Below are 15,579 nucleotides of genomic sequence, written 5' to 3' on the forward strand. Positions count from 1 at the left end.
TTTCTACAGAGGCCACCTTTGGCGATGAGGATTATAGTCATGCCATTTGGAAGGTGTCCGGTCTGTGCCAAAATGAGCTTTACACACACACCCTTTCTCCATCCTTACCTCTACCCTTCAAGGCACTATCACTTCCCAAGAATAAGTGAGGAACCAAAAGGGCAGAACTGAGGGCCACAGCCCGGTAGGGGTGTGGTTCCAAATTGGTGTTCTTTCCCCCTCTAATCCCTGACACTGGCTGCCCTGAAAACAATTCCTGTTTGCCGAGTCCTGGGGTCTCTCTCATGTGAGAATGTCTCTAGCTTCCAAGTCCGATGGCAGAGGCCCACAGACCTTGGCATGAGCAATCTGGACAAGAAGGATCTAGAAGTCAGAAAAATTTAACCAAAGCCAATAAACTATCTTGGCCCTTATTGTGTCCAAGATATAGTGGGATGTGACCTGCAGCTGTGATTCCTAACTTGGCTGCAGGACAGAATCACCTGGAGAGCTTTCTCTCTTTAACTGAAAACAAAAAACAGCCGACCCGGTGGGGCTCGGTGGTTGAGTGTCGACCCATGAACCAGAAGGTTGTGGTTCGATTCCTGGTCAGGCACATGCCCGAGCTGCAGGCTTGATCCCCAGTAGGGGGTGTGCAGGAGGCAGCTGGTTGATGATTCTTCTCATCATTGATGTTTCTATCTCTCCCTTCCTCTCTGAAATCAATAAAAACATTTTTTTTAAAGAAAAACACAAATGGGGAAAGAGAAGTCAAATAAGGAGGAGAAGAGATAAGAAAAATAAGAACATTCTTCCAACTCCAGACCCCACAGATCTCTTGCCCAGAGGCAATTACTATATAAGTGTATCCTCCCAGAAATTTCCTGTGCATATGCAGGTAGGAATAAGAATGTGTTATATATGCCCTGACCGGTTTGGCTCAGTGGCTAGAGCGTCGGCCTGTGGACTGAGGGGTCCTGGGTTCGATTCCGGTCAAGGGCATGTGCCTTGGTTGTGGGCACATCCCCAGTGGGGGGTGTGCAGGAGGCAGCTGATCGATGTTTCTCTCTCATGGATGTTTCTAGCTCTCTGTCCCTCTCCCTTCCTCTCTGTGAAAAGTCAATAAAGTATTTTTTTTTAAAAAAGAATGTGTTATATAAACTGTTCTGCACTCAATATATATGTTGAAGAAATTTCCATTTGAAAACATACAGGATAGGGCAAAAGTAGCTTTGCAGTTGTTCCTATGGAAAATAAAACAACAATTAATGAACAACAATATAAGAATAAACTATTTCGCGTACTCACAAATGTAAACCTACTTTTCTTTTAAACTGTTTTTTGTTTTTATTGATTTTAGAGAGAGAAGAGGGAGCAGGAGAAAGAAACATCAACATCAACACTGATCGGCTGCCTCCTGCATGCCCCCCACTGGGGATCGAGCCCGCAACCCGGGCATGTGCCCTGACCGGGAATTGAACCATGACCTCCTGGTTCATAGGTTGATGGTCAGCTACAGAGCCACACTGGCTGGGAAGAAATGTATATTTTTTTTACAAGTTCCCCAGGTGACACCAACATGCTGGCCTGTCCCCAGGCACCTGGGAACCACTGGGATGGCTCATGTTGAGCCAGCTTCTATTGCTGGGTTTGACAAGCAGTGTAGTACACTGGGCTTTGAAAACTGCAATATCCTCTCTGTTCTAAAAACACATTTGTATAATGTTTTACAATCTTCTAATCATTCTTCCCATAAACAGTAAGGAGGGATGAGGGAAGAGAGAGGACATTATTTTTCATTTCTCATGAATGCTAAAAAAGAAAGGAATAATATTTTTTATACCAAAATAAACCTTTCACTTAAAATTTCTGGGTATCAGTTCCCTAATCTGGAATATTAAAGATTTTTCTTCTTTTATTTATTTATTTATTTAATTGAGAGAGAGAGAGGCACCATGGACTTGTTGTCCCACTTATTTACATATTCATTGGTTGATTCTTGCATGTGTGTCCTGACTGATATAGGATCTGCAATCCTGGCACATCGGGATGCTGCTCCCACCAACTGACCCACCGGGTCAGGGCTGGAAAACTAGAGTTGAATGATTTAATCTTTAAAGAATCCAGTACCCTGGCTGGATAGCTGAGTTGGTTAGAGCATCATCCTGATATGCAAAGGTTGCAGGTTCGATCTCCCCAGTCAGGGCACATACAAGCATCAACCAGTGAAGGCATAAGTAAGTGGAACAATAAACCGATGTTTCTCTCCCTCGCCCCTTCCTCTCTCTAAAAGCAATAATCAATTTTTAAAAAGAAGAAAAGAGCAATAAACCTCTACAAAACAGATGTAAATGCAAATGACTGGAAAATGTTGCATTTTGGGTTATGGAACTGCAGGGAGTCCCAGGTGGCCTCCCTAGAGAGCTGTTTTCTGCAAACATCAGGTGAGTGAGTCCTTTATTTCTGACCTTTGAAATTAAACAATACACTAGAGACAGGAGAGTGGTGTATGTTAGTCTAGAGAAATTCTGGATGGAAACAAAGCAAAAATTTTCTTTGTAATATCTCTTGGTTACAGAATTCTAATACTGATTGCTTTTTGAGGGGTTTTTTTCTTTTTCCAAAGTTTTCTCCCACTAAGTAAGCAATCTTATAACAGAAAAGAGAACAACAACAGAAAAGTAAAACTTTCTGACATCAATATGGCTTGTTAAATACCTTGAACAGGATCTCTTTACGTAATATGGGCAAACTACTATATGACTTTTATGATTGGTTCACATTCTGGCAGAACTATGAAAATCAGATGGAATCATGTAAGCATTCAAAACCTGTTTGTTTCTACCCAGTGTGAACTGTAAAAATACATGCTGTCTGTCTCATCTCTGTCGAGGAGATAGTTGTAAAGATCTAGAGAGCTTAGTGTCTGGAACGGCTCTGGGAAAATCAAAAGTGTTAACTAAAGAAAAGGGGTGTTCACTGTAAAGCTGATTCATTACATTGTGTTGCTGTTCCATATTAAAATTTAGGCCAACTATTAATCGCAGATTCTTTTAAACCACAACTATAAGAGCCAGGCAAAAATAAATCATCCTGATAAAGTGATGCCAAGTATATTAACTGGTAAAAACCGCTTAAATAAATCATACAAATTATTGCCTGGGGTAAAATATGAAAAGCATGCTGTTAATGACTAACTAGTTAAAAAATGAATGAATGACTATTAAGTATCACTTATTTCATAGGGCCAAGTAAAACTGCTTTTATTAACATTGAAGGTATGTTTCAACATACACATACAACTGTACGTCATTGACATAAGTTAGTAAAAGTTATTTTAATATCTTGTCAGATTAGTTTCCAAATGCCTAACTCATCTTAAAAGCATACACTACTATTTATTTTCTAGATAATAGAAAATTATCTACTTACTGATTTGGATCTGATCCATAATCCACCAGAATATCAACTAGTTTTGTAAGGCCTAATAATGATGCAAGGAAAAGCGGCGTCTGGCCCAAGGAGTTGACTGCATCAACATAAATTCCTGCAAAGCAAATACCAGGATCAATGTAAAGAACAGGACATTTTCTGAGATAAAACTAGGAAAATTCATATTAAGGGGCAAAAAATCAAAATTCCCTTATACAGCACTTATATGTATTACTACTGCAAACTGTTTCTCAAAAAAGAAAAGCTCTTATGTGAGCTGGTTTGACTCAGCGGATAGAGCATCAGCCTGCAGACTGAAGGGTCCCAGGTTCGATTCCGGACAAGAGCACATGCTTGGGTCTCTCTCATCATTGACGTTTCTATCTCTCTCTCCCTCTCTGAAATAAATAAAAAAATATTTTTAAAAAACAAAAAACGTCATTTACTGCCTGGCCAACCTATGAAACAGAAGGGCATCCCCAGTGAGCAGGAGGCAGCAGATCAACGATTCCCTCTCATCATTGATGTTTCTCTCTATCTCTCTCTGAAATCAATTTTAAAAAAACACGTTATTTACTCAGGAAGTTGCACTGAAGTGTTTTACCACTTCCTGTGTGAAAAAAAATTTTTTTTTAACCTACAGAGGGCATGAGGAATGGGGTGGTCGTAATAATGATACTGTGTTAGGGTGAGGACAGTAATATAAAACAATTACTTGAAACAGTAAATTTATATTTATATCCCACTAAAATAGAAACTTAATTTGATGGGGAAAGAGGTCAATGCCCAAATTTTATTTTTAATATAAAGATGTGTTTTATTTCTACTGGGGAAAAGAGGAGGATAAATAGAACTGTTTTCCAATTTGCTCTCCAGTGTACGCACATACCCACACACATACAAAAACATACACAAATGTACACCAAAAATACCCCAAACAAACAAAAAAAAACACCCCAAAAATCAAAAATCAAAACACCCTCCAAGTGCACCAATACTTCTTTAACCAAAAGGAAAGATGCTAGGAGGAAGTGCAAAATCAAATGATGGAAATGCTGAACAAACAGAATTGTTAATATACAAAATATTTGTATTACTGAACTAGTAACAGTTGATGTTTTTTGTGTCGGTAAAACTTTGGAGCCACATAGCAGATCCATGCCAGCTTCCAAAAACCAGAAAAGATTTTAGTTAGCTTCATTGTTTGATGCGTCATCAAAATTTTCTACAAGATGTGGAACATCATCTTCCTCTTCAATGTCTTCTGGTTTGGGGGCTTTGCTATCCAACACTCGCCCAGGAAATTGTTCTGCTAAGTTCCTAAAGCTTGTTAAGCTGTCAGCACCAAGCTGACATGATATTCCAGGAAGCTTTTCTGTGAATGGTTTGGCTTCTGCATGAGCGGTAATTGTAAAGGTGTTGGCAGAAAGGGAAGCTTGGATTTTGGGATTATTGAAATAAGTAACTACCCCATCATCTTTAACCATGTTTCCCTCTCCTATACCAACTCTATTAACCACAGCCAGTCTTTTGTCATCAGCTATAGCTTTACTATGGACCACCCTCTTTCTTGAAGCGGGACCTTAGGAGCCCACGCGGGACTCATCCAGAAGTTTAACAAACCTTCCCTAAACCAGGCTGTTTAAAACAGAAAAATAACTCCACACTAGTAAATAGTAAAGTTGACATAACTACCCACACACTCAACGCTAATTGAAGGTCAATTAAACCTTTATTTATACCTTAAAGAAACCACTCAGACTGCGTCCTCTCCCTCTTGCCCTCCCGAAGGAGGACAAGAACGATCATCAATGGCAAGTGGCAGTTGCAGAAGCAACACCAAGAGCCGGCTTCACGCTCAGGAGAGAACGCTGCGCCTCCTCCTCGTGGTTTCGGGTGCTCTACACGATCAGAGAAACTTCTCTAGTAACGAACTATAGAAATGATCCCTGAAAGTATAGTCTTAACTCACCACCGCGGCCGTTTCCGCAGTGAACGAAAGCCACACATATTACGGTGATGGCGACTTTTTCTAACGTGGTGCTATTTTACCCATAAATATCTTGCCATGTATTCTCTCAAAATTTTTTCATTCAGAAAGCTCGACAAAGCGTTTTAAATCCTAGCATTTCCGAAAACAGTTCACTGTAATTAACATGCAATTGCTAAACAGCCAATCACACGACAGTTATTACCAACCCCGCCCCGCTTCCCCCGCGGTTCCGCAGCGCCGTTTACCACGTAAACGCTGACTACACCCGAGTGCGCCGGCGCGGGCGCGTCGGGGGACAAGCCTCAGTTTAGACCTCTGCGGGGGAGCGGAGACCTTTCACAAGAAAAACATAAAAGCGGAAGATAAAAGCGATGACCCAAAGCAGAACTCTGACATTTGCAAAGCACTTCCTATTTTTTTATTTTGTCCTGTGATCCAAGTACCAGACATATAAATGTTTTCCAAATCAAGTGATCATTAGGTACATAGAAATTGTAAATTGTGTTTAAACAAGCAGGACAATACATCTGTTTAAAGAAAAAGGAAAAACCCCACCCCGGCCAGTGTGGCTGAGCGGTTGAACGTGGACCTATGAACCACGAGTTCACCACTGGGGTTTCCCGCTCCATCCCCAGCTGGGGGCCTGGGAGAGGCAACCAGTCCACGGTTCTCTCATCACTGATGTTTCTCTCTCTCTCTCACTCTCCCTTCCTCTCTGAAACAAATAAAAAACATTCTTTTAAAAAAAGAAGAGGCCAGCTACATAATTTTAAAAAACCTTCCCTTTCTCTTTCCCCTAAGAAAGTACATCCCAACCCAAAAATTAACCTTTCTTTTCTTTCACTAATAACTCCTTTGACCCACCCTACTTCCAGTAAAAACTTTCTATTTTGTACCCCTCAGAGAATGGGCTGATGCCTAATTCATGAATCACTTAATAAAGCTGATTAGGTCTTTAGATATACTTGTTTGAATTTTGTGGGGTGTTTTGCTGTTGCTAATCCTCAGGATATTTTCTTTTCCGTTGATTTTTAGAAGGAGGATGGGGGAGGGAGAGAGAGGTGGATATGAGGCATTGATTGGTTGCCTCCCGCACCTGAACCCAGGTATGGGCCCTTGACCAGGAATCAGACCCGCCCCCCTTCAGTGCTCAGGTTGACACTTTTACCACTGAGCAAATCTGGCAAGAGATGAATTTTGTTTTTAAACAAATCATTCCCCTACTTAAAGCTTCCTAGCTTCCCAGCTCTTGGGCCTAAAATGAAACATATCTTGCCGGCTTGGTGTGGCTCAGTGGCTGAGCGTCTGCTCCTGAACTAGGAGGTCACATGCCCAGGTTTCCCCTCTCACTTCCTCTCTGAAATCAATAGAAACATATTAAAAATAAATGAATAAAGCCTATCTAAATAGCTTATAGAGCCCTGCATATCTGTCTCCCTACCAGACCGACTCCCTAATCTGTATCTAGGGTAGGGACTTTTCTCATTTGCTGGAGGCAATCCATCCATGTTTCACTGTCTTTCTTCCCCAATCCCTTCAATAAAAACATATCCTTGGACGATTAAAAAACAAAACAAAGATAAACAAACCAGAACTCCAGATGTAGAAAATTAACAAAGGATTGTGCCAAAAAGATATGGATATTAAGTGCTAAGTAATGGTTGAAAAAAATAACACAGTGTGAGCATCTACCTATGAACCGGAAGTCACGGTTGGATTCACATGCCTGGGTTGAGAGCAGATGATCCCCAGTGTGGGGGTGCTAACCAATGATTCTCTCTCACCTTTGATGTTTCTCTATCTTTCTCTCCCTAAAATCAATAAAAGCTCGTCTTAAATAAATAAATAAACAAATACATAAACAAATAGACATGATAAAACCAAGGTTACACACTTTGACTCGGTTGGAGCCTCATCCCATGCACTGGAACACAATGCTAATGTTAGAATGCCTCACCAGGGGATGGTACATACAAGAATCAACCAATGGAGTAACAAGACACTCAGGGACATTACCAACCATACTGACATTTACATATATATATAATTGTTTTTTTTACAGACGAAGGGAGAGGGATAGAGTTAGAAACATCGATCAGCTGCCTCCTGCACACCCCCCACTGGGGGTGTGCCCACAACCAAGGTACATGCTCTTGACCGGAATCGAACCTGGGACCTTTCAGTCCGCAGGCCGACGCTCCATCCACTGAGCCAAACCACTAAGCCAAACCGGTTAGTACAACTATACTGACATTTAAACAGGAAGAATCAGAAACCACTCAGACTGCATCCTCTCCCTCTTGCCCTCCCAAAGGAAGGCAAGAACGATCATCAATGGCAAGTAGCAGTTGCAGAAGCAACACCAAGAGCCGGCTTCACGCTCAGGAGAGAACGCTGCGCCTCCTCCTCGTGGTTTCGGGTGCTCTACACGATCAGAGAAACTTCTCTAGTAATGAACTATAGAAATGATCCCTGAAAGTATAGTCTTAACTTTGGGCTCCCAGCTTCTGGTGGGTCTGTGGCAGCTACACACATTTTAATCATGGTGACATTATTTAAGTAAATTTAACCTAACAAATTATGTGCTATTTAATATTTTATAAAAATGGAAGTGGAAAAGTTTAAAACATCATTTTCACTTGTAAATTCACCAGAAACACTTCAAAACAACAATATTAACATAGGGCTTATTAGCATAGAGCTTTCTACTAGCAGCCAATCACATGTTGCAGGCAACTTACTCCAACCCAGAGCGAGATGCTATTATCCTACCCACCACACCAGGCACCACCTGGGTTCAGGGGGCAGGCCATCTCACTACAGGTTAAGGAAATGCTGCTCTTGCTATTCGTCAGGGTGAACTGCCTGCTATGCAAGTACACCAACTTGGGGAGATCAGGTTTCCTTTGCCTTGAAACAGGAGGGTTACTGGATAGCTTCAGGAGAGGGGCTGGTCAACAGAAAAACCAAGACCATGCCAGGGTTAGAGGGTTAGAACTTTCTGCTCCACACTGCCCCTCACCTCAAACCCGCCCCCACCTTTGGCAGGGAAGAGGGCCTGGGGATTGAGTGGAATAACCAATGGCCAGTGATTTAATCAACCCTGCTTAGGCAATGCAACCTCCATAAAAGCCCCTAGCCAGCCGTGGGCAAACTACGGCCTGCGGGCCGGATCCGGCCCGTTTGAAATGAATAAAACTAAAAAAAAAAGACCGTACCCTTTTATGTAATGATGTTTACTTTGAATTTATATTAGTTCACACAGACACTCCATCCATGCTTTTGTTCCGGCCCTCCGGTCCAGTTTAAGAACCCATTGTGGCCCTCGAGTCAAAAAGTTTGCCCACCCCTGCCCTAAGCAATGAGGCTCAGAGGGCTTCCAGACTGGCGAACACATGAAGCACTGAGGTGGTGGTGTATCCGAATAGGACATGGAGACTTGTACGCTTTATAATAAACCAGTAATGGTAAGCAAAATGTCTCCTTGAATTCTGTGAGTCACTCTAGCAGATTACTGAACCTGGGTAAGGTTAAGAGCAGATTAGATACGACAGAGGAAGAGTCATCAAATTGACAATAGAAGAAAATTCTTAACAGAGCTTTGAGGATTGTGGGACAATACCCAAAAGTCTGACATAAACATAAGTGGATTTCCAGAAGGTGGGGAGAGAATGGAACAGAGTGTCTGAAGAAATAATGACAGAAAGGTTCCCAAATTTGTAAAAGATATTAATTTGCATATTCAAGGTAAGAAACCCACGTAGGAAAAATACAAAGAAAATCACCCCTAGACTGCCATAATCAAACCACTTAATTTCTTTAAAGTATATATGGTTTTTTCAAATCGAAAATTATAAAATTATGGGGTTCAAAATTCCTACAAATATAACACGTATGGAATCTTTATAATAAAGGATGGGGAAGGGAAAAGATGAGCCTGTATGGTTGACATTTGTATTCTGTGAAGTGGTACAATATTATGTAGACTGTGAAAAATTAAAGATACATTATTATATTCACTAAAGTAACCACTAAAAATATGATACAGAGAAGTATAACTAAAAAGCCAGGATCAATAGTTCCCTAGCATAAGACCTCTATTAAACAATATGACTGCATTGGTAGGGAACATCTCTTCTGATTTCCCCAAGAATTCAGTTTTTAGGAATGACCTGTTTTTCCTTCCAACGCTATCAGAAATGTGGACCCAGTTGCATCTGCCATTTCAACACAGTGCCTACCTTTCTTAAGAATCTTCTTCACTTTTAGGTAACTCCCTTCTCTAACATATTCATGAAGCTGAGCTTCCAAGGAGTCACCTTTTAAGGAACCAAGCCGAACGGGACAGGGAACTGGAAGCTGAACTGCCCGAGACATCCTGTTTCAAAAGAAAGGAACATGCTTATTCTAACTGAATCAGAAATGCAAGCAAGCAACTTGGATTCTTTCACCATTTTTTTAATTTAAAAAAATTTTACACACATTTAACTTTTTTCCATTTTCATTTATAATGAACAGGATTAGGGAAACGATTACTGAAATTCTACAAGATTAACCTTTATTCTCAATGTTACTGTTGAAATTAAAGAACTGAGTATATTTGTTACTAATTCTCAGGACTGAAATAGTAATGACTACTAGGAAGCAAAATTAGAAGTAAACATGTGCCGAACCGGTTTGGCTCAGTGGATAGAGCGTCAGCCTGCGGACTCAAGGGTCCCAGGTTCTATTCTGGTCAAGGGCATGTACCTGGGTTGCGGGCACATCCCTACTGGGGGCTGTGCAGGAGGCAGCTGATCGATCTCTCTCATCGATGTTTCTAACTCTCTATCCCTCTCCCTTCTTCTCTGTAAAAATTCAATAAAATATATATATATATATAAAAAAGAAGTAAACATGTTAGTGTCTGGCCGGTGTGCTCAGTGGTTGAGCATCAACCTATGAACCAGGAGATCATTGTTCAATTTCTGGTCAGGGCACTTGCCTGAGTTGCAAGCTCAATTCCCAGTAGGGAGGAGGGGGTGCAGGAAGCAGCGGATCAATGATTCTCTCTCATCATTGATGATTCCTTCCTCTCTCTGAAATCAATAAAAACATATATATATATGAATTAGGCACACACACACATATAAACATGTTTGTTGTATCATGATAACTAGGAGAGTATTAACTCTGAAAGATTAGTACACAAATGCAGTCATTATGTAAATATTTAGACATTATAACATAATGGGTTGGGTACACAGTTCAGACTCTGAAGCTCTGATGCTCCCTAACTATGTGCCCTTGAAAAAATTATTTAACCTTGATAGTCCTCAATTTTTCCTCTCTAAATGGGGATAATAATAGTCTGAGGGTTGCCAAGATGTTTAAATGAGCTTATATGTGTAAAAGAGCTTAGAGCTGTGTCTGGCACCAAGTAAACTGTGTGGTTACTGGTTACTGTATATGCTATGAACCATGCTGAGAAATTTTAACTTTCTACATGTGGTATCCACACCTGACCATCATGCGATCATGTGTTTGTGCGACACCTATCATGTGTCTCAAGTGTGACAGTTGCTATGTAAGACATCTAAAAGTGGATTGCTGCCATCGCAAGGGAGAGACGCAGAGGGTGTGATATGAGGTGAAGTAAAAGGAAAAGCCATGAAAGCTGACACATTTGGTAGGTCTTCACTAGCCAGGAGGCTTTAGGTTACTGTGAAGTAACTCTTATTAATTTATCCACTAGCAACAATGTGGAAAATGCTACTATTTTGGGTGTTCTCAGTGTGTGACTGTATTTGCAGGTAAGGTCTTTAAAGAGGTGGTTAAGTAAAAATGAAGCTGTTAGAATGGGGTCATAATCCAACATGGCTGGTGTCCTTACAAGAAGAGGAAGAGACTTCATCTTGAGGGTCGAGTGCAAAGGAACCACCATGTGAAAAAGGCAGAAAGGGGGCAGCCATCTGCAAGCAAAGGAGAGAAGCCCCGAAGAACCCAACTTGCTGGCACCTTGATTGGACTTCCAGACTCCAGAGCTGTAAGAAAACTAATTTCTGCAGTTTAAATCACGCCATTCTGTAGTTTTTTATGGCAGCTCTAGCAAACGAATACACTGAAAATAGCAAGTTATGTCATGTGTCTTCTTGAAAGGGGAGTCTACGGAAACTCTCTCTCTCCTCCACTCCATTCCGCGGGGTTGCCACCGGCACTGAGGGCCTGTTACTGTGGTGTTTGTTCTTCCCCATACTCCTGACATTGGGTTGCTGAAAGAAGTCCCCACTATCTTCTTACAACTGGACAAACCCAACTTGTATTTTCAGGCTCCGTTATACTGGAATGTTCACCTGCATGTGACACTGCTGCTTAATCTTTTATTGCTTATTTTATTGAGATAAAATATATACAACATAAAATGTACCATTTTAAACATTTTTCAGTGTTCAGTTCACTGGCATTGAGTATATAAACACTGTTGTGCAACCATCGACCCCCAACACTTTTTTTCATTTTCCCAAACTGGAATTCCATACCCATGAAACACTAACTCCCCATTTTCTCCTCCCAGCCCTGGGCAACAACCATTCTACTTTCTGTCTTTATAAAGTTGACTATTCCTGGTACCTCACATAAGTGGAAACATGGGAACATACAGCATTTGTCCTTTTGTGACGGGAAGACTTCACTACACCCTCAAAGTTCATTCATGTTTGTAGCATGTCAGAATGTCCTTTTTAAGGCTGAATAATATTCCATTACATGTGTGTATGGATACACATACACACCCCATATTGTTTATCTATGCATCCACTGATGGACAGTTGTGTTGATTCCACCTTTGGCTATTGTGAATAATGCTGCTAGCCAGGAACAGGGATGTACAAATACCTCTTCAGATCCGTTTTCAATTATTTTGTGTCTATATCCATGATGGATCATATGGAAACTGCATATTTAATTTTTTAGAGACACTGCCATACATATTCTATGTGGTCATTCCATTTTTGTATTCCCACCAGCCGTGCACAGGAATTCCAATTTTTCCAGATCTTCACCAACACCTGGCAGTTTTTGAGGGCGTTTCAGCTACAAAAACATTTCACTACTTTAGACTCGATAGTTTCCCTTCTATATAACTGTTATCCCACAACTAGGGACCTGGCAAGGTAACTCGGTTGGAAATCTTCCTTTGCAACACATGCAGAAACCAACCAACTGGATCCATGTTTTCCTCTCTCAAATCAGTAAGAAAAGGTTCGAAAAGCCTTTAGAGAGCCTTTAGAGAGCCACGTAACTGTTTACACCTAAGTTAACAAAAAAGGAGAAAAACAACATTTAAAAGTACTTTATAGGCAAAATTCTACCTTTACAAAACCACGTTATCAGGGGAGAGCGCGAACGCAGTCCCCCACTACCACAAATTATGCAGTCGAGTTTCCCACATTTGGGGAAATCGCAGGGGTCAGCACATCCGGAGTGCAATGGATAAGCCTCGCCCTGGGAAAACCACCTTCGTGATCATGGTATCTCCCCTGCCAGGTAAGTATGAGTTGGCAGTTTTGCCTGGCACGTCACCATTATCTTCAACACACTTTAAAGTCATGGTTAATTATGTTGAGAGTCCTTTTGCCCTTCGGTTCTAAATTGCAGTGTTATTTATATGATAGAGACTAAGACACATTCTTTTGGGTGCCCAGAGGAAATTTTGTCCCGTTTATACACTCGAACCAGCAGTCACCGCGCTGCTCATCTACATATCCCCGCCTCTGATCACTCTACGTCACTCTGATACTTGAAGTAGATACGTCCGCTCTATTTTGGCCCGGCGACCGTCCGGAAGACAATCGTCCCTGGAGATAGTTTTCAGTTCTCGCCTTTCCGGGCACAGGTCCTGGCGAGGATCTGTTATAACGAGTGTTCCGTCTGCGCTGCAGCGCAGGGCAGTTTGGGAGGTAGAGGTTCCAGGCCCGCAGAGGGGAAGGCAGCGCAGTGGTTATGCCGGAGCTGAGTTGCGCCTCCATTCCCGGCCTAGATCATAACCTGTCTCTATGTCTCTGTTTCCCCAGATTGTAAAGAGGGAGTAATATGCCCGCCCACCTACCAAGGCTTCTGTGAGAACTGAATGAGAATGTGTGTAACAGGCAGCCTCAAGCACCGTCACCCCACCCGGGCCATTCTACTCCTTGGGCAGGTGCCCTGTGTAGATGGGGGACCCAAAGCGGGCTTCACCCTGACTAGTATGCGGCTCTCAGCATAAAGGAAAGCAGCATTCACCCTGGATTTGGTAAGAAAATGAATGTTTCCCCCTTCTTTTTAGAGAACGAAAATAGATGACACCTATTTTCTTTTCTGCCCTTTTGGCTAGATCTTCTGGGCAAAACAGCTCTGCAGCAACTGAGCATCAAAGGTTTTGGTGGTGTATGTAGAGGCAAAACTACCTCCATCTGTTAGGGTCTCTGGCTGAGCCTAAGAATAAAATGGGCAGATACAGTTTAACAGTATAAAAGCACTCACATTTATTTAACCCAAGTTTACCTGACACAGGTGCCCTCATGAAAAAATGAAACCCAAATAAGTGGCAACACCTAAATAATTTTATATTAGGTTGAACAAAGAAAGGCAATAGTGAAAAAGTAACATATATAGGGAAGCTAAAGGTAGATCAGAAAGTATCTTTTACACGGGAGCTTTATCTCCTGCTTTCAGGAAGAAAGAGATTGGTCAAGAACCTTCTTCATATGTCTGGTATTTTTCAAATGCTTTTAGCTCAAAATAATCCTTATACCAAAATGGCATACTTTGGGGTGGCATATTCTGTAACCCTTCAGGCTATTTCCCTCTTAGCCACATAATTTTTTAAATATATTTTTATTGATTTTTTACAGAGAGGAAGGGAGAGGGAATAGAGTGTTAGAAACATTGATGAGAGAGAAACATTGATCAGCTGCCTCCTGCACACCCCCTACTGGGGATGTGCCCGCAACCAAGTTACATGCCCTTGACCGGAATCGAACTGGGACCCTTCAGTCCGCAGGCCGACGCTCTATCCACTGAGCCAAATCGGTTAGGGCAAGCCACATAATTTTTAAATGTTTTTTTCTTGCTTGTTTTTTTTAAATGATTTCAGAGAGGAACGGAGATGGAAAGAGAAATAGAAACATCGATAATGAGAATCATTGATTGGCTGCCTCCTACACCCCCCTTCTGGGGATCCAGCCTGCAACCTGGGCATGTGCCCGGACCAGGAATTGAATCCATGACCTCCTGGTTCATAGGTAGATGCTCAACCACTGAGCAACACCTACCCGGCCTAGGCACATAATTTTAAAAAAAGCTTTGTTTTGTTTTATTTTGGATGGTATTTTTCTTTCTTTTTCTTGTATGGTATTTTTAATTATTACAACAGTGATAACTTCCCCATGCAGATAATTAGGAAAAGACAAAAGTGGATTTTAAAAATTAAAATAAATCACAATCCCAGTAAGAAATGACTACTGTTAATATTTTGATATTATAAATGGTAATTCCAATTCTTTATATATTAACAGGACTATACTTCATACCTGTTTTGTAACATTTTTTCATTCCTTTGCTATATATTGTCATAATTTATATGATCAATATTCTGCTGCTTCCAGTATACTGCCATCATATCTACATGTATCTATCACTGCAATAAGCAGACTTGTAGATGTGACACCTATTTGTGAATAATTGATAATGACTCCAGCCCTAGCCTGTTTGGCTCAGTGGATAGAGCATCGGCCTGCAGACCAAAGGGTCCGGGGTTGGATTCCAGTCAAGGGCACATACCTCGGTTGCAGGCTCCTCCCAGACCCCAGCCTTGGCCGGGGCTCGTGCCGGAGGCAATCCATTGATGTATTTCTCTTACATTGATGTTTTTCTCTGTCTTTCCCTCTCTCCCCCACTCTCCCTAAAAATCAATGGAAAAATATCCTTGGGTGAGAATTAACAACAACAACAAAAATGAATTAATTAAAAAATGGTCCCAGCTGGATAGCTCAGTTGGTTGGAATGAAATCCCAATGGGCCAGGGCTGTGGGTTCAATCCCTTGTTGAGATGCATACAGAGTGCATGCATGGAATGAGGAGCAAGTTGATGTTTCTCTCACAAATCAATGAATAAAAAAGTAAGAATTATAATTAATGATTTTTAGGGTAACTTCTAG

At 41.4% G+C, this 15,579-nt stretch overlaps 1 protein-coding gene, 3 non-coding genes and 1 pseudogene across 4 annotated transcripts in view; all 5 read right to left on the reverse strand.

The window, feature by feature from the left end:
- TEX14 (testis expressed 14, intercellular bridge forming factor) overlaps window positions 1-15,579 on the reverse strand; it is a 124,127-nt gene that overhangs the window by 50,607 nt on the left and 57,941 nt on the right. The window contains exons 2-3 of the mRNA XM_070395326.1: window positions 9,646-9,782; window positions 3,412-3,526 (exon numbers count right to left, since the gene is read on the reverse strand). Of these exons, the coding sequence (XP_070251427.1) occupies window positions 3,412-3,526; window positions 9,646-9,781 (251 nt within the window). The 5' untranslated portion in view covers window position 9,782. The remainder of the gene's footprint in view (window positions 1-3,411; window positions 3,527-9,645; window positions 9,783-15,579) is intronic.
- On the reverse strand, window positions 4,599-4,898 carry LOC138994796 (transcription factor BTF3 homolog 4 pseudogene; annotated as a pseudogene).
- On the reverse strand, window positions 5,163-5,376 carry LOC138995282 (small nucleolar RNA U3). Its single transcript, XR_011468597.1, has one exon. It is a non-coding gene; the product is annotated as a small nucleolar RNA U3 (small nucleolar RNA).
- Window positions 7,679-7,892, reverse strand: LOC138995283 (small nucleolar RNA U3). The gene has a single exon (XR_011468598.1). It is a non-coding gene; the product is annotated as a small nucleolar RNA U3 (small nucleolar RNA).
- Window positions 12,773-12,936, reverse strand: LOC138995199 (U1 spliceosomal RNA). Its single transcript, XR_011468533.1, has one exon. It is a non-coding gene; the product is annotated as a U1 spliceosomal RNA (small nuclear RNA).

The sequence above is a fragment of the Myotis yumanensis genome, unplaced genomic scaffold (genome assembly GCF_028538775.1).
Source record: "Myotis yumanensis isolate MYYU_CA2020_CCGP unplaced genomic scaffold, mMyoYum1.0.hap1 SCAF_16, whole genome shotgun sequence".
NCBI classification, from domain to species: domain Eukaryota; kingdom Metazoa; phylum Chordata; class Mammalia; order Chiroptera; family Vespertilionidae; genus Myotis; species Myotis yumanensis.